This window comes from Lepidochelys kempii, chromosome 1 (assembly GCF_965140285.1).
Source record: "Lepidochelys kempii isolate rLepKem1 chromosome 1, rLepKem1.hap1, whole genome shotgun sequence".
NCBI lineage: Eukaryota > Metazoa > Chordata > Testudines > Cheloniidae > Lepidochelys > Lepidochelys kempii.
In genome coordinates, this window is record NC_136380.1 from 4,850,620 (window position 1) to 4,874,394 (window position 23,775).

At 44.8% G+C, this 23,775-nt stretch overlaps 1 protein-coding gene across 1 annotated transcript; it reads left to right on the plus strand.

The window, feature by feature from the left end:
- Window positions 1–12,659: 12,659 nt before the first annotated feature.
- On the plus strand, window positions 12,660–13,598 carry LOC140916762 (olfactory receptor 52N4). The gene has a single exon (XM_073358562.1). It carries the CDS (start codon window positions 12,660–12,662, stop codon window positions 13,596–13,598), a length of 939 nt encoding a protein of 312 aa, XP_073214663.1.
- Window positions 13,599–23,775: the final 10,177 nt, after the last annotated feature.

Sequence of the window (23,775 nt, forward strand, 5' to 3'; positions counted from 1 at the left end):
TTCTTTTGGCCCAATCCTCCAATTTGTCTAGGTCCTTCTGTATCCTATCCGTCCCCTCCAGCGTATCTACCACTTCTCCCAGTTTAGTATCATCCGCAAATTTGCTGAGAGTGCAATCCACACCATCCTCCAGATCATTTATGAAGATATTGAACAAAACCGGCCCCAGGACCGACCCTTGGGGCACTCCACTTGATACCAGCCGCCAACTAGACATGGAGCCATTGATCACTACCCATTGAGCCCAACAATCTAGCCAGCTTTCTACCCACCTTATAGTGCATTCATCCAGCCCATACTTCCTTAACTTGCTGACAAGAATACTGTGGGAGACCATGTCAAAAGCTTTGCTAAAGTCAAGAAACAATACATCCACTGCTTTCCCTTCATCCACAGAACCAGTAATCTCATCATAAAGGGTGATTAGATTAGTCAGGCATGACCTTCCCTTGGTGAATCCATGCTGGCTGTTCCTGATCACTTTCCTCTCATGCAAGTGCTTCAGGATTGATTCTTTGAGGACCTGCTCCATGATTTTTCCAGGGACTGAGGTGAGGCTGACTGGCCTGTAGTTCCCTGGATCCTCCTTCTTCCCTTTTTTAAAGATTGGCACTACATTAGTTACATTACATTAGAGGCTGCTCAGCAGCTCTCCAACACCACTTTTTACAAGCCATTACCCTCTGATCCCACTGAGAGTTACCAAAAGAAACTACAGCATTTGCTCAAGAAACTCCCTGAAAAAAGCACAAGAACAAATCCGCACAGACACACCCCTGGAACCCCGACCTAGGGTATTCTATCTGTTATCCAAGATCCATAAACCTTGAAATCCTGGGCGCCCCATCATCTCAGGCATTGGCACCTTGACAGTAGGATTGTCTGGCTATGTAGACTCCCTCCTCAAGCCCTAAGCTACCAGCACTCCCAGCTATCTTCGAGACACCACTGACTTCCTGAGGAAACTACAATCCATCAGTGATCTTCCTGAAAACACCATCCTGGCCACTATGGATGTAGAAGCCGTCTACACCAACATTCCACACAAAGATGGACTACAAGCCGTCAGGAACAGTATCCCCGATAATGTCCTGGCACATCTGGTGGCTGAACTTTGTGACTTTGTCCTTACCCATAACTATTTCACATTTGGGGACAATGTATACCTTCAAATCAGCGTCACTGCTATGGGTACCTGCATGGCCCCACAGTATGCCAACATTTTTATGGCTGACTTAGAACAACGCTTCCTCAGCTCTCGTCCCCTAATGCCCCTACTCTACTTGCGCTATATTGATGACATCTTCATCATCTGGACCCATGGAAAAGAAGCCCTTGAGGAATTCCACCATGATTTCAACAATTTCCATCCCACCATCAACCTCAGCCTGGACCAGTCCACACAAGAGATCCACTTCCTGGACACTATGGTGCTAATAAGCTATGGTCACATAAACACCACCCTATACCGGAAACCTACTGACTGCTATTCCTACCTACATGCCTGAGCTTTCACCCAGACCACACCACACGATCCATTGTCTACAGCCAAGCTCTACGATACAACCGCATTTGCTCCAACCCCTCAGACAGAGACAAACACCTCCCAGATCTCTATCAAGCATTCTTGCAACTACAATACCCACCTGTTGAAATGAAGAAACAGATTGACAGAGCCAGAAGAATTCCCAGAAGTCACCTACTACAGGACAGGCCTAACAAAGAAAATAGCAGAACGCCACTAGCCGTCACCTTCAGCTCCCAACTAAAACCTCTCCAATGCATCATCAAGGATCTACAACCTATCCTGAAGGACGACCCATCACTCTCACAAATCTTGGGAGACAGGCGAGTACTTGCTTACAGACAGCCCCCCAACCTGAAGCAAATACTCACCAGCAACCACACACCACACAACAGAACCACTAACCCAGGAACCTATCCTTGCAACAAAGCCTGTTGCCGACTGTGCCCACATATCTATTCAGGGGACACCATCACAGGGCTTAATAACATCAGCCACATTATCAGAGGCTCGTTCACCTGCACATCTACCAATGTGATAAATGCCATCATGTGCCAGCAATGCCCCTCTCCCATGTACATTGGACAAACTGGACAGTCTTTATGTAAAAGAATAAATGGAAACAAATCAGATGTCAAGAATTATAACATTTATAAACCAGTCGGAGAACACTTCAAACTCTCTGGTCACTCGATTTCTGATCTCCGAGTGACTATCCTTCAACAAAAAACCTTGAAAACAGACTCCAAAGAGAGACTGCTGAATTGGAATTAATGTGCAAATTGGATACAATTAATTTAGGCTTGAATAGAGACTGGGAGTGGTTGAGTCATTATATTAAGTAAAATTATTTCCCCTGGTTTATTCCTTCCTCCCCCCCCCACTGTTCCTCAGATGTTCTTGTTAACTCCTGGAAATGTGCTGGAAATGGCCCACCTTGATTATCACTTCAAAAGGTTTTCTCTCCCCACATCCCACTCTCCTGCTGGTAATAGCTCATCTTAAGTGATCACTTTCCTTAACAATGTATATTTTTTCATGGTCTGTGTGTATATATAAAAAGAAAAGGAGTACTTGTGGCACCTTAGAGACTAACCAATTTATTTGAGCATAAGCTTTCGTGAGCTACAGCTCACTTCATTGGATGCATAGTGTGGAAAGTGTAGAAGATCTTTTTATACACACAAATCATGAAAAAATACTTTTCTTTTTGCGAATACAGACTAACATGGCTGCTACTCTGAAACCTTCTTTTATTATGTGAAGGAATAAAAAAACCCACTTCTATATTCACTATCTACACACCTGTCACAGTTTTATAGATCTATATCATATTCCTCTTAGTCATAAGAATGGCCATACTGGGTCAGATCAAAGGTCCATCTAGCACCATATCCTGTTTTCTTACAGCGGCTAATGCCAGGTGCTTCAGAGGGAATGAACTGAACAAGTAAAGATCTAGTGATCTATCCCCTGTCACCCATTCACAGCTTCTGGCAAAGAAAGGCTATGGACTCTATCCCAGCCCATCCTGATTAATACACCTTGACAGACCGATCCTCAAGGAACTCTTTGGACCTCTCCTGTGGAACTCTTAGCCAGAGGACGCTGTGAACACCAAGAATATAATTGGTGCATACTGCCTTTATGCCTTTAACAGGCTGAGTCCCACTGAATGTGGATGGACATTGGGCACCTAACGCACATCTCCTTCCACCCTCCCTGTTCTAAATACAGCCTGTGGAATTACTCTAGCAGTCCCCAGGCTTCAGGGCAGATGCTGATCATTGAAGGGGGCTCAGGTAGCTGCTCCTGCCCATGACACGATACTGCACTATGGGGGTTTATGACTAAGGAGGGGCAATCTGTGTCGCCCATTGTCAGAAAGAAGTTATCAGATCAGAGTGCCTGCTAATCTGTGTTTGAAACATGGATGTGCGAGAGCCTTTCCATGTGCATGTCTTGTTCTGAGAGATTCAGAGCAGGGCTCATCATTCTGGAGGAGGAGGAGGAGATGCTCAGATTCTGTGATGATAGGCAGAAGCGCAGAAATTCTGATAAATAAATTAGTACATCTAACAATTTGCTCTTCGTTTTCTCTCCAGGGATTCAGTAGTGACAGACCACTGTATTGAGACTGCAAGACTCATTTTGCCCTAATGATCTAAGCCTCTGGAATTAGAGTATAATTGCTTCACTCCCGAAGGAAGCTCTCAGGGTCAATTTTCTGCTCTTCTCACAGAGCCAAGAGAATTGTCTGGGACTCCTGGCCAACCTGAGAGTCTGCAGGGACTGTACAGGGGAATCATAAAGTTTGCTGTCCAGCACACTGAGTGTCAGACATGTGAGATTCATATGCTGATTCTCAGGGCTTTGCCTTCCTGTTGCTGTAAGGAGATTTCCTCTCTCTGCTCAACGGGACTGTGGTGAGTCACCTGTTTCTGCATTAAAGTTAGTGCTAAGGGCTTGGGAAGGGTTTCAGGGTTAAAGTCAAGAACCATCTGGGCAGAAATTCAGCAGCACAGTGTCTTGAACTGTTTAGTATTGTCAGAAAAACGAAGGGATTTACCTTGTAAATTTGGATTTCCTAAATTGTAAATTTTAGACAAATATTAGAGTGACCTAGAGAAATTGGAGGATTGGGCCAAAAGAAATCTGATGAGGTTCAACAAGGACAAGTGCTGAGCCCTGCCCTTAGGAAGGAGGAATCCCACGCACCGCAACAGGCTGGGGACCGACTGGCTAAGCAGCAGTTCTGCAAAAAAGTTCTGTGGCACCTTCACAAGTTCTCCTTTTCTTTTCTTTTTCTTTCCTTGTAGTGAGTCTTGTCCTCTCCAGAATCAGAGATGCAGGGGCGCAGAGAGAGACAACGCCTCTCCCGCCTTCAAAAAACTGTTATCCTGATTCATTTAAACCTCTAAGCATGTGAGTTTGAGGACTAACATGGCTGCTACTCTGAAAAATAAAAGTGTGATTCTGGGGGAAAGGAAACCATGCTAAGTTGGAAATCTCACCAGGGAAGGTCCAGGAACACACAGTGTGTGTGTTTTGGGGATGAGAGTTTGTGCAGTATCCAGATCACAGTGGCACAGAGTCTTGAAGCTGGGTGAAATAGGGAATGAATATCCTGCCTAATGCACAGACCAAAGAGGCGTAACAAGGCCTCCTGGGGCAGTGGTGGTGTCTCAGACCGTAACGCAATGTGGAGCAAACTGAAACAGATTGTCTCTGACACCTTCCCACACCCGGACCCTCCCTCCTCATGTGAGTAACCCCACTACAGCCTCGCAGTAACGTCAGCAATTACCAGCACAGAAAAGCAGCCTCAGGAAGGGGTGTCCAGGTTTCTAATGGGCTGCAATACATTAAAGCTTTGTGTCATTTTGGGGAAGAGTTTCTCATGCTGGCTCCTTTTAGTCTCCATGCTCTCTCTCCCTCCCATCCGGTCTGTCCCTCTCTCCTTCCCTGCACAGGCCGAGCAGCTGTTGGTTTCCCTTTGCCCACTGAGAGGCCCCCTTTTCCCTGTTGCAGCCAGGCACTGAATTTAACCTAGTCTGAGGAGATATTTCTGTGAGCTGTTGCCGTGGGATCTGGCACCTGGTTTTGGTCCTGGATGAGGGGTATCACTGTGTGGCAGGGTGGAGATTGTGAGGACGGGGGACCTACATTGGCAGGCAGGCACTGATGGGCGTTATGGGAGTGGGGTGTACAGAGCCAGGTGGGTTTTGGGAGCAGGGAGGTAGGTGTACACACCTGTGGGGTGGTGGGCCTTGACAGCAGAATGTACATGGACAGGTGGGCAGTGCTGCTGAAATAATTTTTGCTTTGTGATTGTTAATCCAAGGACAGTGCTGGGACCTTTCTTGGCTCTGGGTGCATTTGTGTGCGTTTGTGGTGGGGGTGGGGTGGGGGTCTTAGGTTCTCTTTGTCCTGGCAAGGCACAGAACTGCAGCCTGGGTGTCACAACCTTTATTCGGTTTTGTTTCCAACTATTGTTTTTGTTATGTAACTTCAGGCATGTCCCCAGTGGAAAGAGCCATTGTTTTTAGTGTGACACTGCATGCCATATTCTTCATAGTGATATTATTTTGATATGGTTATAGCATAATTATGATATATTTTATGCAAGATGGCTCATGTAAGATGTAATTGGAAAAGTTATGATCTTCTGAATATGATTATCCTATTTCTATGCATGTACCATTTTTTATCTGAAATTATGAATATTGTCTTCATATCAGTATTTCAAATGTAGTTATACCTGAGTAATGCCCACTAGGCAAGGTGCTTTCAGTTTAGATAGCTGAGTGGGAAGGGCCTATTCAGGTCATTGAGCCAATAGGGAAAATGGTAGACCTTTGGAGAAAATTATCTCCCATCTGGTGAGCTTTTCTGGCCCAGGGCAGGGCAGGACATACAGCTCTAAGGTCCTAGGATACTGGTGGTTATTTTGGTTATAATCTCTCTACTGTTGGTTTATGCAGTGGCTAGTTAGAGAGCCTTCAAGTATCTAAATCTGGGTGTGTCCCTGCCTGTGTGAATGCTGGTGAAGGTGAAGTTCCGTGTGCTGGTCTGCATCTTGACCAAGAAGCACATTGAGAGAGGGAGCCCAGGCTGGTGAATCAGAAGGCACAGTGGTACCACAGTTCCAGGTGGCATCTTGGGTGGCAACCTGTCACACTTGGCTCCTCAGCTGCTAAATCTCCCATCATAGAAGAATCATAGAATATTAGGGCTGGAAGAAAACTCAGGAGGTCATCTAGTCCAATCCCATGAGCAAAGCAGGATCAACCCCAACTAAATTATCTCAGCCAGGGCGTTGTCAAGCTGGGACTTAAAAACCTCTAAGGATGGAGATTCCACCACCTCCCTAGGTAACCCATTCCAGTGCTTCACCATCCTCCTAGTGAAACAGTGTTTCCTAATATCCAACCTAGACCTCCCCACTGCAAGTTGAGATCATTGATCCTTGTTCTGTCATCTGGTACTACTGAGAACTGTCTAGATCCATCCTCTTTGGAACCCCCTTTCAGGGAGTTGAAAGCAGCTATCAAATCCCCCCTCATTCTTCTCTTCCACAGACTAAACAATCCCAGTTCCCTCAGCCTCTCCTCATAAGTCATGTGTTCCAGTCCCCTAGTCATTTGTCACATGATTACAGACATGAAAGTTGTGATATTACAACAAAAAAACTTCAAATCCAGACTCCAGCGAGAGACTGCTGAATTGGAATTCATTTGGAAATTGGATACAATTAACTTAGGCTTGAATAGAGACTGGGAGTGGCTAAGTCATTATGCAAGGTAACCTATTTCCCCTTGTTTTTTCCTACCCCCCCCCAGACATTCTTGTTAAACCCTGGATTTGTGCTGGAAATGGCCCACCTTGATTATCATACACATTGTAAGGAGAGTGGTCACTTTAGATAAGCTATTACCAGCAGGAGAGTGGGGTGGGGGGAGGTTTTTTCATGCTTTGTGTGTATAAAAAGATCTTCTACACTTTCCACAGTATGCATCCGATGAAGTGATCTGTAGCTCACGAAAGCTTATGCTCAAATAAATTGGTTAGTCTCTAAGGTGCCACAAGTACTCCTTTTCTTTTTGTGAATACAGACTAACATGGCTGCTACTCTGAAACTAATAATTTGTGTTGCCCTCCGCTGGACTCTTTCCAGTTTTTCCACATCCTTCTTGTAGTGTGGGGCCCAAAACTGGACACAGTACTCCAGATGTGGCCTCACCAGTGGTGAATAGAGGGGAATAATCACTTCCCTCAATGTGCTGGCAATGCTTCTACTAATGCAGACCAATATGCTGTTAGCCTTCTTGGCAACAAGGGCACACTTCTGACTCATATCCAGCTTCTTGTTGACTGTAATCCCCAGATCCTTTTCTGCAGAACTGCTGCTTAGCCAGTCGGTCCCCAGCCTGTTGCGGTGTGTGGGATTCTTCTGTCCTAAGTGCAGGACTCTGCACTTGTCCTCTGCACTGACACCTGGGGCACTCCGCTTGAAACCAGCCGCCCACTAGCCATTGAGGCATTGATCATTCTCTGACCCCCTGTCCGTATCCTCCTTCCCCATCGCAAGCTGACCCAATTCCAAGAGCATGCTGGTTGCCAGTGTCTTTTCCATACTCTCCAGTCATCCCTGACTCCTACAACCTCCGAGCTGCCCCATATTCCCCACGGCTCTTGGTGAGATATATCACACACTAGTGACAAATGCAAAGGCAGGCATCTGTGTGGCTTCTCTTGTTACACCAGTACACAACACATGGTGCTTCAAGGGCTGTGACACAGAAACTACTCACAAGTTGTGAAATTTGCACATTATATAATGAGATTGGGCAACTCTGGGATATGTGAGGGCCTAGATAAATACAGCTGCCATGTGCACAAACCACTGGTAGCTGACTGAAACAGTGGGGCACTAGGACAGAGATATTCAATCCAGGATGCTCTGGGACCATTTACTAGACAGCTCCATTAGTCATTCATGGTGAGGGTTGTCAATTCATTCCTCAGACCGGAGATTTTATTGGCTCAAGTCATTATTTTTTTCACTAATGCATTCATCCATGCAGTACCTCATGGGATCCCTCAGCCCTGCGAAATATACATTTCCAAGGGGCCGCAGTCACATGAGATTTTCTCCTCAGAGGGCTAAATGCAACATGGTCACAAATAGAAAAACTGCCTTCAGTAAACTCAGCCATGAGCTTGCACAGGTAATATCTCCAGCTGACTCCTGGGGACATATTCAGCAATTCCAAGGGCAGAAGGGACCATTGTGATCCTCTAGCCTGTTTAACAGAGGCCTGTATAATATAACCCCGAAAGTATTCCTAGAGCAGATCTTTTAGAGAAACATCCAGCCTTCATTTAAAAATTCTCAGTGGTGAAGAATCCACCAAGACCTTTGGTAACGTGTTCCAGTGGTTAATTAGTCTCACCATTTAAAAATGTCCACCTTATTTCCAGTCAGAATTCCTTTAACTTCAACATCCAGCCATTGAATCCTCTTACACCTCCGTATACGAACCTGAAAAGCATATTATTATATATTGATTCCCCGTGTAGGTAATTATTGACTGTTATCAAGTCATCCCTTGACATCTTTGTTAAATGAAATAGATTAAGATCTTTAAGTCTATCACTATAATCAGGTTTTCTAATCTTTTACTAATTCTTGTGATTCTTTTCTGAACATAGCCCCAGACAAAGCTGGGTGCCTGCAAGAAAATGTCTCAACAAAAGACACAAGGGGCGTAACAGAGGTGCAGGCCTGTAACCCTAAATACCAAGACCCTTGTGCCCTTCGTGCCCATTCCGTTAAGCGCAAATTCATAGCCCAGCATGATAATGTCTTTTTCCATGGGAGAATCTTAGCTCCTTTCCAACATAGGAATGGCATTGTGGATCAGACCTATGGTCTAGTCCGTTGTCCTCTCTCTGGCAGTGACAGCCCCAGGTGCTGCTGTAACAAGATATAAGGAACCCAGGCGTAGGTGGATAGGGGGATGACATAACCAGCTTGAGGATGTCACCAAAATGCAGTATAAGGCAGGTTTTCCAATCATTTAATAATTAATTGATGTGGAAAAAGCTAATGTACTCAATGCTTTTTTTGCCTCTGTTTTCACTAACAAGGTCAGCTCCCAGACTGCTGCGCTGGGCATCACAAAATGGTGAAGAGATGGCCAGCCCTCTGTGGAGATAGAGGTGGTTAGGGACTATTTAGAAAAGCTGGACGTGCACAAGTCCATGGGGCCGGACGAGTTGCATCCGAGAGTGCTGAAGGAATTGGCGGCTGTGATTGCAGAGCCATTGGCCATTATCTTTGAAAACTTGTGGCGAACCGGGGAAGTCCCGGATGACTGGAAAAAGGCTAATGTAGTGCCAGTCTTTAAAAAAGGGAAGAAGGAGGATCCTGGGAACTACAGGCCAGTCAGCCTCACTTCAGTCCCTGGAAAAATCATGGAGCAGGTCCTCAAAGAATCAATCCTGAAGCACTTGCATGAGAGGAAAGTGATCAGGAACAGCCAGCATGGATTCACCAAGGGAAGGTCATGCCTGACTAATCTAATCGTCTTTTATGATGAGATTACTGGTTCTGTGGATGAAGGGAAAGCAGTGGATGTATTGTTTCTTGACTTTAGCAAAGCTTTTGACACGGTCTCCCACAGTATTCTTGTCAGCAAGTTAAGGAAGTATGGGCTGGATGAATGCACTATAAAGTGGGTAGAAAGCTGGCTAGATTGTCGGGCTCAACGGGTAGTGATCAATGGCTCCATATCTAGTTGGCAGCCGGTATCAAGTGGCGCACCCCAAGGGTCGGTCCTGGGGCCGGTTTTGTTCAATATCTTCATAAATGATCTGGAGGATGGTGTGGATTGCACTCTCAGCAAATTTGTGGATGATACTAAACTGGGAGGAGTGGTAGATACGCTGGAGGGAAGGGATAGGATACAGAAAGACCTAGACAAATTGGAGGATTGGGCCAAAAGAAATCTGATGAGGTTCAATAAGGATAAGTGCAGGGACCTGCACTTAGGACGGAAGAACCCAATGCACAGCTACAGACTAGGGACCGAATGGCTAGGCAGCAGTTCTGCGGAAAAGGACCTAGGGGTGACAGTGGACGAGAAGCTGGATATGAGTCAGCAGTGTGCCCTTGTTGCCAAGAAGGCCAATGGCATTTTGGGATGGATAAGTAGGGGCATAGCGAGCAGATCGAGGGACGTGATCGTTCCCCTCTATTTGACATTGGTGAGGCCTCATCTGGAGTACTGTGTCCAGTTTTGGGCCCCACACTTCAAGAAGGATGTGGATAAATTGGAGAGAGTCCAGCGAAGGGCAACAAAAATGATTAGGGGACTGGAACACATGAGTTATGAGGAGAGGCTGAGGGAGCTGGGATTTTTTAGCCTGCAGAAGAGAAGAATGAGGGGGGATTTGATAGCTGCTTTCAACTACCTGAAAGGGGGTTCCAAAGAGGATGGCTCTAGACTGTTCTCAATGGTAGCAGACGACAGAACGAGGAGTAATGGTCTCAAGTTGCAGTGGGGAAGGTTTAGATTGGATATTAGGAAAAACTTTTTCACTAAGAGGGTGGTGAAACACTGGAATGCGTTACCTAGGGAGGTGGTAGAATCTCCTTCCTTAGAGGTTTGTAAGGTCAGGCTTGACAAAGCCCTGGCTGGGATGATTTAACTCGGAATTGGTCCTGCTTTGAGCAAGGGGTTGGACTAGATGACCTTCTGGGGTCCCTTCCAACCCTGATATTCTATGATTCTATGATTCTATGAATTGTTCTGACTCTTCTCTGAACCCTCTTCAACATATCAACACCCATCTTTAATCATGGACACCAAAACTTGACAGAGGATTCCAGCCGCAGTCACACCATTAGCAAATATAGAGCTAAAATAAATTCTCTACCTCTCCTTAGATTCCCCTACTTAATATCCAAGGATCATATTGGTTCGTTGGCCACATGGTCACACTGGGAGCTCATGTTTAGCTAATTATCCCTTCATGCCCCCAAATCTTCTACATAGTCTTGGTGCTTCCCACGTGTGTCCCCCATCAGGTAAGCATCATTTACACTCATTTTTCCTATATGCAGGTATCTACACAGCTATTTTAGAGTACATTGTTTCTTCAGACCAGTTTCCCAACCAATCCAGATTGCTCTGAAACAATGACCTGTCCTCTTTATTTTTTACAATCTCTCAATGTTTGTGTAATCTGCAAATTTCAGTTATCTTCAGGAATGGGAAGGGTTAGCAACTGAGTGGCTACCAAGACTCTGCTTACACTTGTCAGTTAACAACTGTATCTTCTGTCTCAGACAAAGCTGGGTGCCTGCACGAAAGTGTCTCACCAAAAACAAACAAACAAAAAAACCAAGGATAGTAACAGAGATGCGGGCCTGTAGCCCTAAATACCAATACCCCTGTGCCCTTCCATAGACCAGCATGATAATGTCTGTTTCCATGAGGGAAGTGTGGCTCTTTTCCAACAGAGGAACTGCATCATGGATCTGACCTGTGGTCCATCTGGTCCAGTGTCCTTCTCTGATAGAGACAGCCCCACAAGCTGCAGAACAGCCAGTGATTGGTTTTTACCCTGAAACATGTGAGTGGATAGGTTTTCTAAAATATTTATTTAGTTGTAACTATTGCAGCTGGATAGTCTTACTGTCCATACAAATGTCCCTCCCCTTCCTGATTTTTACATAGTTCACAGCTCAACTATCTCTTGTGGCAATGCGTTCCTCGGTCTAGTTAGGCACTGAATAAAGAAAAATCCTTTTTTATCTTTTTTGAATTTGCCACAATTCTGTTTAATTGAATGTCCACTTGATCTTGTGTTATGAAACAGGGAGAACACATTCTGGATCTGTTCTATACCAGAATGTATTTTACAGACTTTTCTCATATCCCCACTAATTCATCTCATTTGTAAGGTAACAATCGCAGTCTTTTCAACCTCTCTCCTTATGCGAGTTTCCTTGGTCTTTGAATCTTCTGATTGCCCCTGCCTAAACCCTTCTCGTTCTGCAATATCCTGTGACGGGGTGCCTAGTACTACACAGAAGAGTCTAGAGGAGAGTGAAACGTTGAGTCAATGACCTCATGGCATTGTATTTTCTGTATGATTCTTCATTGCACTCCTCCTGGATCCTAATATTTTGTTCAATTTCTGTGTGTGATTGCACTGTGAGAAGGGTCACACAGCTGTGTACCATAACACCCAGGTCCCTGTCCTGAGTTCATACAGTTAAATTAGAACTTTGTTAGGTGTTTGAGGAGTTCAAGTTTTTCCCTCCTATGGGCATACATGCTGCAGGTATCTACATTCAAGTTCATCTGCCATCATACTGCCCATTCACCTGGCTTGGTGATCTCCCTGTGAGGACATCTCTGGACTTGACTCTGACCTAAATAATTTGGTGTCATCTGTAAATATTTGCAACTCACTGCTCATCTCCCTTTCTAGACTGGTAATAACTACAACATATTTACTGTACTATGTGTAATAAAGTATGTAACCCACTTCATTATGTTTCCCTACCATTACAGGCACCTTGAGCATTTCTGAACCTGATCGATGCATCGACCACCTCATGGCAGGAATCAACCTCACACACTCTGTCTCTTCATCATTCATCCTAACAGGCATCCCTGGCCTGGAAGCTGAGCACCTATGGATGTCCATCCCTTTCTCTACATTTTACTTTATTGGAATGTTGGGAAATTTCACACTTCTGTTTGTCATAGGCAAAAACCAGACCCTGCACAAGCCAATGTACCTGCTGCTCTGCATGCTGGCACTCACAGACATTGTCACGACTACTTCCATCATGCCGAAGGCACTGTTTATATTTTGGTTCAATTTAAAAGTTATTACTGTGGGTGGCTGCCTCACCCAGATGTTCTTCCTTCACGCGGTTTCTGCTCTGCACTCAGCCATACTCATGGCTATGGCCTTTGATCGCTACGTTGCCATATGTCACCCTCTGAGATACTCCACGATCCTCACCAACACACGCATAGCTATGTTAGGGCTCATAGGTTTGATAAGAGCTGTTCTCCTAGTACTTCCCCTGCCCCTGATTCTAAGCAGGCAGCCATTCTGTGCCAACCGCATTATCCCCCACACGCACTGTGAGCACATAGCTGTGGTGAAGATGTCGTGTGCGGACACCACTGTCAACAGGACATATGGCTTGATGGTGGCCTTTGTAGTCATGGGGTCAGACCTGATGCTCATTGCCGTGTCCTACAGTCTGATCACCAGGGCCGTCCTAAGAATCTCCTCCAAGAAAGCCCATCAGAAAGCTCTTAATACCTGCACAGCCCACATCTGTGTGATGCTGACATCTTATACGTCCGTCCTCTTCACCATTCTGACACATCGCTTCGGTCAGGCCATCCCTCCCCATGTTCACATCATCTTGGCTGACCTCTTCTTCCTTGTCCCTCCCGTGCTCAACCCTATCATTTATGGGGTCAAAACCAAAGAGCTTCGTGACAAAGTGGGCAAATACACCTGCAGAAGGTGATCAGCTGGGGCCACTGAATTTAAACCTGCCAGACAAGAGTGGGAAAGGAGCTCTCCCTGGTAACCAAGGATGCTATCTTCTAGTTTGGCTGTTCTCAGCATTGTGGAAGTTCACAGTCTGAGAAGTTCCTCACACCTAACATTTTATCACTCCATCACAAAGCTCTGCTCTGCACAAACCTCTCTGTTACTAAATTCTCTCTCTCTGATCATCACCTGATCTCCTTCAGCATCGCTTGTCAGCCCCCAACCCCACCCACCCTTACAGTGCTAAAGTCTATTGTGCTCAGCCCATCGTGACCTAGATTGGCCAGTATGTCATTTTTGTGATTGTTTTGTGGAGACCTTGAACTGTTGGAGCAACAGGGTTGAGTTTTGTCTATAGTTCACTGGCCTCATACTCAGAACAACCAAGTAGAGCCCTTTTGGATTGAAGGTCTCAAACACATGGATGCTCCTGGGGACAAAGACTTTAGTCAACTTGGCTTGCTTGCTCTTTCATTGCTGTTGCTACACATTAGCAATGCTGCAGTTGAAAGACTGTTTTCTCAGATAAACTTGATAAAAACAAAACTGTGCAACAAGATGCAAGAGGAACTTTTAGAAAACATTCTTAATGTTAGGGCATACAGGCAAGAACACAAAATGTGTTGTGAACATTTTCCACCAGAGAAAGAAAAGATTGCTCTGGTAACTGCTGATATATGACCAGCAGCAGAAGCATTCTACTTCCAACACAGGGAGCAAGGGTGAAATGTTGCCTTCTAGAGACTAATATTCAATACCATCACTGAATGCTATAAGAAATAAATACAATAATGTTGTTGTTTTTAAACTACATATGTTTTGGGCTATTTTGGGGCCATTTTTAACACCATCATTTTCAGTGTTTTGTTTGAAACGTTTGCTAACACTCAGTCAAGATACATGTATCAATGCTGGATGTTTGATTTTGAATTTGCTTTTCATCTTACAGCTTTTCTGCTAATGTGGACTGTTAGAGAGCTTATTCCTTCTCTCTCCCACTTCCCTGGTCCTTCTCGCATGAACAGAGAGCAACAATACCCAAAGTCCGAAGGTGCAAACAATTCAATGTTTATTGGGGTGAACTTCCAGCAAGCTTAAATCCAAATTCCTTTTTGCTTATTTTGGAATCCCAACTTACTTCCTGTTTGCCCCTAATTTATAAAGTAATATTCTTAGCTATACCTTAACCAATCATTCTACTTACCTAACCAATCCTAACATATTGTAACATGATTAGCCAACCAATTATATCCCACCACCTTAATTAGTTTACACCCAGCAAAATTAATTATACAGCAGACAGAAACAATCACAGAACCAGACAGAGACCATGCCAATAAACAATAGCAAAGTGGGAATTCTAATTTCAAAACAATACAGAAGTGAGGATTTCACAACTACATCTATAAAGACATAAAGGTTTCCCAGCTGTGTCTATTGATAAGTGAGGTCTTACCAAACAGAAAGCTATCAACCTCAATTTCCTTTTACATCTTATAGGCACTTCCCTTTCTCGGGAGGTGATAGATCGGATCACCTTCCTAACAGCCCCAGATTGCCTTATTTCTATGTGACTAATTTGGAATGTGAGGAGGTGACCGGTCGCTTCCCAGCTTATGGCTGCCTCTGTTGCTTAGCCAAAGGCCTTAGCCCAAGAACAGGGCCTCAGACTGTCACAGTAAGAAAAAGGCCCTTACACAGAGTCTTTCTTTTATATCTCTATAACTAGCTAAATAATAAACATATACCTAAATTCTTAAAGTACAGGTCTTTACATCTATATCATAGACTATCAGGGTTGGAAGGGACCTCAGGAGGTCATCTAGTCCAACCCCCAGCTCAAAGCAGGACCAATCCTCAATTTTTGCCCCAGATCCCTAAATGGCCCCCTCAAGGATTGAACTCACAACCCTGGGATTAGCAGGCCAATGCTCAAACCACTGAGCGATCCCTCCCCTAACACTACACCCCCTCCCCTAACACTACACCCACTACACTGGGGCTGGGGGGGGAGGGGCTTACTACATTACTTATAGGTTATAGGTTATAATTAGTGGCTGTTTGCTAGCGGGTGGGCCCCCCTTGATCGTTTCCATATGCAACGTAACACAAATACAGTTAACAACACACCAGCTGCTATGATAATCCACAGCAACACTGAGAGTCCTGACCACTGCAGTACGGTCCAACATCCTGGCCACCACCGAAAACACTGCTTCTCCTCCTTTGATAGGGTTAAAAGTTTGTCAGCACCATCCTGTAGTGAGTATTGTAAGTGTGTCCAACTGTTGGCGCTTGCAGCAAGTTGCTCTTGTAATCTTTGTGTACTTTTGTCCATATTGTGTGTCCACTGAATATCTGCAGTGAAATTTGGTATTATCCAAACCAGTTCAACTACTTAGTACGGTATGGGGTAGTAGGTGCTGGTTCGATTGTTTACAACGATTAAGTTCACTGATCCATTGGTGCACCATCAGCCAGGTGGTAGTGTATAGAAGTTCATAATTTGGTCATACACTGGAAGGATTTTGCCTCCTAGTGTTATATTGCAGGATTGCATGCATTCCCAATACAATACACATCCCCATATACATTACCCCTAAATGCCCCTCCCCCTTTGCAATCAGCCATTGATCCTGCTTCTCCATAGTCATAGGAGAGGGGCACATCCATATTCCTCCTCTGGATATACAACTGCTTAACGTGAAATTTTGTCAGGGTGTCACATCCTCACATGGACCAACTCTTGCTGGGGCTTGTATTTTTCTTTTAATCAAATCTGTACTGGGCATCTAAAAAAAGCTTTCATTTTTTACTCAATGTATAGATCAATGTGTTAATAAAAGAAACCTTTTTTTCAAGAAATAGATTTCTTTGGTTGAAGAAAGTGATTGGGCTACTTTTACGTTAGTTTTTGAGTGACTTTGGGCTATTAATGCAGTAGAAATCTGACAACCACAGGCCAGCCAGATCCAGAAGACCAGAGAAGCAGCCCAGGATGCAGATCTGGGCTGGAGCCAGGGAAGCAGCACTGAGCCAGAAGAACCAGAGCTGGGCTGGAGGCAGAGAAGCAGAGCTCAGGCTGAGCTGGGGAGCTGCAGCTGAAACAGACCAGAACCGGGAGCTGGGTCAGCACAGACCAGCTGCGCCAACGGGGAACCAGGGCTGAGCCGTGGGGCCAGAGCCAGGATAGTGGAGGCCAGCTGTGCCACAAGTAAAATGGCAGCCAAGCACAAGAAGCAGCTGAGGAGAGCAAGGTGGGGCCATAGGCAGAGGGCCTAACACAGGGAGACGTCACCAGAGAAGATGGCCTTGAAGGCTGGACTCAGAAGGGGGGATGTGAACCTGATGGGAGGGCAGAATGATGGGAAGAAGGGTCCTGCCACCTAGAGCCCGAGGGCGTGTGGGCACTGCCAGAGCGGGTGTCTTACCTGCGGTATCACCCCAGCACAGCCAGAGTGGATCCTGGGACAAGTGAGGAGCAGACCGTGAACTTTTCTTACGCCCCAGAGACAGCTGTCTGTGACGTTTCATGTGCCCATACGGTGGGTTCCTTGTTTCCCTTAACATTTTCCTTATTTTTTTTTCTTTATTTTCTTTATTTACTTATGGTTTCTGTTTAATAAACAGCTTGTGGTTTGAACGCCATGCCTTGATTAGCAGGTCAGGGAAGTGGCTGATGCAGGGACAGTGCCCCAGAGTGTAGACACTGTAGCCTCTCTCCTAAGTGATCACAATGAGACTGCGGGTCAAACCCAAGGCCTGGCTTTCACATGAGTGGTTTCGGTGATGGCCCAGGGCAATGTATTGAAGGGGGTGTGGTTTGATATCTCCCATCTGACCTGACCGGCCAACCGGGAGCCAGCTGGGCTTATGGAGACAGGCAGCCAGACAAGAGACACACAGCGCTGGAGGGGGCAGACCCAAGCTACAGCTTGACCAGGCAGGCACTCAGCCAAGTAACTCTTTGGCTTAAATCCAAAATCACTCCTCACAATTTGAGGGCATCAAATGTTTGGTAGCACATCTCAGATTCATGTTTCAGGGTAGTAGCTGTGTTCGTCTGTATCTGCAGAAAGAACGAGGAGTACTTGTGGCACCATACAGACTAACCAATTTTTTGGGGCATAAGCTTTTGTGGGCTAAAACCCACTTCATCAGATGCACAGAGTGGAATATACAGTAGATAGATAGATAGATAGATAGATAGATAGATAGATAGATAGATAGATAGATAGATAGATAGATAATATGCAAATGTGGAGGTTGCCCATACCAACTTTAAGTGGCTTAATCAATTAAGGGGAACTATTATCAGCAGAAGAAAAAAAAAGTAGCAAGGAAGGAAATCACAGTCTTGTTGCCATCCGGCTAAAGGGTAGCCCACCAACCCAAGTAAAGGGATACTCTGTACCCAAAGGCTCACAGGCTGGACAGCGTTAGCAGTTTCCTCAGAAAGCAGACAATGATCATAGGGCTTTCTACAGATTAGTATGGAACCAGCTTTTAGCCTATGAGAAAAAGCAAGATAATTTCCTACCTGTGAACTCAATAAATCATAGAATCATAGAATATCAGGGTTGGAAGGGACCTCAGGAGGTCATCTAGTCCAACCCCCTGCTCAAAAGAGGAGCAATCCCCAATTAAATCATCCCAGCCAGGGCTTTGGCAAGCCTGACCTTAAAAACTTCTAAGGAAGGAGATTCTACCACCTCCCTAGGTAACGCATTCCAGTGTTTCACCACCCTCCGAGTGAAAAAGTTTTTCCTAATATCAAACCTAAACCTCCCCCACTGCAACTTGAGACCATTACTCCTTCTCCTGTCCTCTTCTACCACTGAGAATAGTCTAGAACCATCCTCTCTAGAACCACCTGTCAGGTAGTTGAAAGCAGCTATCAAATCCCCCCTCATTCTTCTCTTCTGCAGACAAATTTCCATCCCACCATTAAACTCAGCCTGGACCAGTCCACACAAGAGACCATTTCCTGGACACTACAGTGCAAATAAGTGATGGTCACATAAACACTACCCTATACCAGAAACCTACTGACTGCTATACTTACCTACATGCCTCCAGCTTTCACCCAGAATATACCATATGATCCATTGTCTACAGCCAAGCCTTAAAATGCAACCACATTTGCTCCAATTCCTCAGACAGAGACAAACACCTTCAGGATCTCTATCAAGCATTCATAAAACTACAATATCCACCTGATGAAGTGAAGAAAGAGATTGACGGAGCCAGATGGGAACCCAGAAGTCACCTGCTACAAGACAGGCCCAACAAGGAAAATAACAGAACACCACTGACCATCATCTACAGCTCCTAGCTAAAACCTTTATAGCACATCATCAAGGATCTACAACTTATTGTGGAAGACAATCCTTCACTCTCACAGACCTTGGGAGACAGGTCATTCCTCACTTACAGACAGCCCCCCAGCCTGAAGCAAATATTCACCAGCAACTACACACCAAAGAGCACAAACACTAACCGAGGAACCAGTCCGTGCAACAAACCCCGTTGCCAACTCTGTCCACATATCTACTCAAGTGACACCATCATAGGACCTAACCACATCAGCCACACCATGAGGAGCTTGTTCACCTGCACATGCACTAATGTAATATATGCCATGATGTGCCATCAATGCCCCTCTCCATGTACATTGGCCAAACCGGACAGTCTCTGCGCAAAAGAATAAATGGACACAAACCGGACATCAAGAATTTTAACATTAAAAAACCAGTAGGAAAGCATTTCAATCTCCATGGACACTCAATAACAGACTTGAAAGTTGCCATACTTCAACAAAAAAACTTCAAAACCAGACTCCAATGTGAAACTGCAGAACTGTAATTGTGACTTTTCAGCTTTTAAGGAGACAACTAAGGGGAAATACAATAGAAGTCTATAGAACCATGACTGGTGTGGAGAAGGTGAAGAAGGAAGTGTTAATTACTCTATCTCATAACACGAGAACTAGTTGTCTCTTTGAAAGCTGAAAAGTCCCAAGTTTTTTTAATTTCTCCTCAAACAGAAGCTGTTCCATATCCCTAATCATCTTTGTTGCCCTTCTCTGTAACTTTTCCATTTCTAATATAGACTTTTTGAGAGGAGATGACCAGAACGGCACACAGTATCCATAGTGTGGGATTTATAGAGTGGCATTATATTTTCTCTCTATTTATCTCCCCCTTTCCTAATGGTGAATAACATTCACTTAGATTTTTTGACTGCTGCTGCATGCTTAGCAGATGTTTTCTGAGAACTCTCTATGATGATTCCAAAGTCTCTTTCTTGAGTGGTAACAACTAATTTAGACTCCATAATTCAGTATGTAGAGTTGGGATTATGTTTTCTAATGTGCTTTATTGCTATCATTTGACTCTTAAGAGCCTAGGAGGGGATACTCCTCATAACCTCATTGTGACACTGCACCCCATATTGCCCATGGTTGTACGATTATGATATAATTATGACATATGTGATGCATTTTGTACATGATATGTCTTGTCACGTGTCATTGGAAAAGTTAGGATGTGCTGAAATGGATTATCCTATTTGTGTGCATGTATTATTTTTGTAAATGAAGCTATGAATATTGACTATGTATCTGCATTTCAAGTTTAGTTACACGTGGGTGATGCACACCAGGCAAAATGCTTCCAATCTAGAAAGCTGGTGAAGGACCTATTCAAAGAAATGGACCATTAGGGGAAGCAATAGGCCTTAGGAGAAGCTCATCCCCAATCTGGTGAGAAAGCTCCATACAGCCAAAGGATAATGGCTCCTATGACTCAGCAGCACTTGTGCCGGCATGTGACCAGACCACATGACACTGAATTCCATTTTAGGTACCTGTATTTTTTCCATTAACATGACTGGGAACTGCTTTTGGAACAGAAGATTCCATCATCCGTTAAAACTATATATGGTGGTGTGTGACATCATTTAGTGGCTTCACCTCCCACAAAAGAGAACTTGGAATACCTGAGGAACAAAGACCAACCTGGGGGAAGTGCTGGTCCCAGTCTAGGATTTCTTGCCTCTCCATGGAAACTGGTGGACTGCTTGGATCACCAGCCAGGGTGAAAAACTGCTAATCCATATCCAATCTAATATTTTAGGCTTAGTATTGGGTTTTTAATCATTTGCTAGGTAATCTGCTTTAATCGGTTTACTATCACTTATAATCACTTAAACGCTGTCTTTCTGTAGTTAAACTTGGTTGTTTTTTTCCCTTTCACTAAACCAGTGTTCCTTTGAATGCAGTGTCTGGGGAAAATCTCAGCTTTGTTAACACATGCTTGTTCCATATACTTGCCACATTGAGGGGACAGCAAACTCCACTAATCGCCTTACATTGTACAGAACCCTGTGCAATTCAAGAGGAGCTGGGAAATTGGCTGGTCTCTGCTTTTTGTACTTGGGTGGCTTATGTAAGACTGTATGTAGCTCAATTTGGGTTTGTTGCTGTTTTTTTGGGTGATCGCAAGGCCTGGAGACATTGAAACACCAGGAAAGCGGGGTGAAAAAGGGATAGCCCAGCTGGATAGTTGACACTAAACTGGGAGGAGAGGTAGATATGCTGGAGGGTAGGGATAGGATACAGAGGGCCCTAGACAAATTAGATGACTGGGCCAAAATAAATCTGATGAGGTTCAACAAGGACAAGTGCAGAGTCCTGCACTTAGGATGGAAGAACCCCATGCACCGCTACAGACTAGGGACCGAATGGCTAGGCAGCAGTTCTGCAGAAAATGACCTAGGGGTTACAGTGGACGAGAAGCTGGATATGAGTCAACAGTGTGCCCTTGTTGCCAAGTCTTGTCTAGGGGACTAGAACACACGACTTCTGAGGAGAGGCTTAGGGAACTGGGATTGTTTAGTCTGCGGAAGAGAAGAATGAGGGGGGATTTGATAGCTGCTTTCAACTACCTGAAAGGGAGTTCCAAAGAGGATGGCTCTAGACTGTTCTCAATGGTAGCAGATGACAGAACGAGGAGTAATGGTATCAAGTTGCAGTGGGGGAGATTTAGGTTTGATATTAGGAAAAACTTTTTCACTCAGAGGGTGGTGAAACACTGCAATGCATTACCTACGGAGGTGGTGGAATCTACTTCCTTAGAAGTTTTTAAGGTCAGTCTTGACAAAGCCCTGGCTGGGATGATTTAGCTGGGATTGGTCCTGCTTTGAGCAGGGGGTTGGACTAGATGACCTCCTGAGGTCCCTTCAAACCCTGATATTCTATTATTCTAAGGATTCAGGAGTTTCCATGGCTCCCAGTTTGAAAACTTGGAGTGACAAAACATCAAACACATACCTTCTAGAGCCCAAATTTGTCCCTGTGACACATGTATGGGGGAGGAACTGTGTCCCAAAGAAAAGATCCAGGTATAGCAGTTGTTTGATTCCTTTACCACCACAACATGCCCCCAGCATGGCACACCTACCTAAAATACCACCACACTGAAATGGCTTCATGGCAATATTTCAGGGAATCTGCATGGCTGTTCACTTGCAAAATGTGGGATTCCACGTGAGATGAACTCCAGGTCATTTTGGCCCTGGGATGGAAGGAAGGAAGGAAGGAATCAAACAGTGAGTGGAGAATTCCCACTGTGTTAATTCTGACCCAGGATAGCACAACCTGTTTCTGCATTGATTTCTGAAAGATCAACACAGTAGTGACATTTGATTCTTATCTGATTTAGAGATTTGATGAATTATTAAAATGGTTGGGTGCTGCCAGACATGTATCCACCTCACAAAAGACATTGGCACATACTGTTGATGCCAGAATCCTGGAAGAAGGAAGACTTTTCCATGTCCTTTGGCTTGCAGCGATTCATGATCATGTCATTTGGTCTTCCCAGGGTAACAGAGACTTTTTGGACGCTAATGAAATGGACATTAGAAATTCATGTGTGGTGTGCAGCGGTATGCTGCTGCGATCAATAGAAAATGGGGTTTGGTCTCGTGGGAGCATTGCCACATAAAGTGCAGATGACAGTACGTTACACACTGAAAAGAAAGCCATCGTCAATTGCTAGGCTGAACAGTCTGCAAAGCTCAATTTGCCCTGACAATCTGAACCCCTGGGATCGGCAAATCATTTCTTCACTCCACTGCTGATGGAGCTGAGGGAATTGTCCGGGAGTCCTGGCCAACCTGAGAGTCTTCAGGGACTGTACAGGGAATCATAAAGGTTGCTGTTTGGCATGCCGAGTGTCAGACCTGTGAGATTCATATGATGATTCTCAGGGCTCCGCCTTCCTGCTGCCGTAAAGAGATTTCCAGTCTCTGCTGAGTGAGATTTTGGTGAGTTGACTTTTTCTGCATTAAAATTAGTGCTAAGGGCTCAGGAAGGGTTCAAGGATTCAATCCAAAAATCATCTGGGCAGGAATTCACCAGTACTGTGACTTGAAGTGTTCAGTATTGTCAGAAACACGAAAGGATTTACCTAATAAAACTGGAACTACAAATGTATAGGGAGTAGTTTAGTTACCAGAAGGTTCACAACAATATTGTTTTTTGGAATCCCCATCTTTCATATCCACTCTCAGAACACCACATAAACTGGGGATTTCCTTCAGACCTTTTTCAGCGCTATCGCTGAACCAAAAGCCATGATTTTCACAGCCAGGAGTTGAATGTTAAACACTGAGAGTGAAATCCTGGTCCCACTGAGATGAATAACAAAACTCCCAAAAGGGCCAGTGTTATACCCTAAATCCACATACAGAGACTTAAATGAATCGCCTGAATTTCACCAGCCACAAGGTTGCAATGACTTCCACTGGAGCTGTCCTGTGGCCGCTATGGATGGGGGAGCTCATTTGGACCAAAGAAGAACTGACAGGAAATATCAAACTCACAGGCTTAGAGGTTCGAAATAATGAGGATAAAACATTTTTGCAGGATGAGAGAGAGGTCTACATGCTGGTTCTGGAAAGGACGAGAAGCAGCAAAAGGCAGCAAAAGGAAAAGCATGCTTCTAACTTAGTGGAAACCAGGCAGTGTTGGAAATCTCACCGGGGTGATCTGGGAACACACAATGGGGGAGAGCAGGGGGACATGCAGTATCCAGATCACAGCGGTGTGGAGTCCTAAAATCAGGTGAAATGGGGAATGCACATCC

Coding starts and splice junctions, on each gene's coding strand:
- LOC140916762 (XM_073358562.1), top strand. CDS start 12,660: ATGGCAGGAATCAACCTCACACACTCTGTCTCTTCATCATTCATCCTA.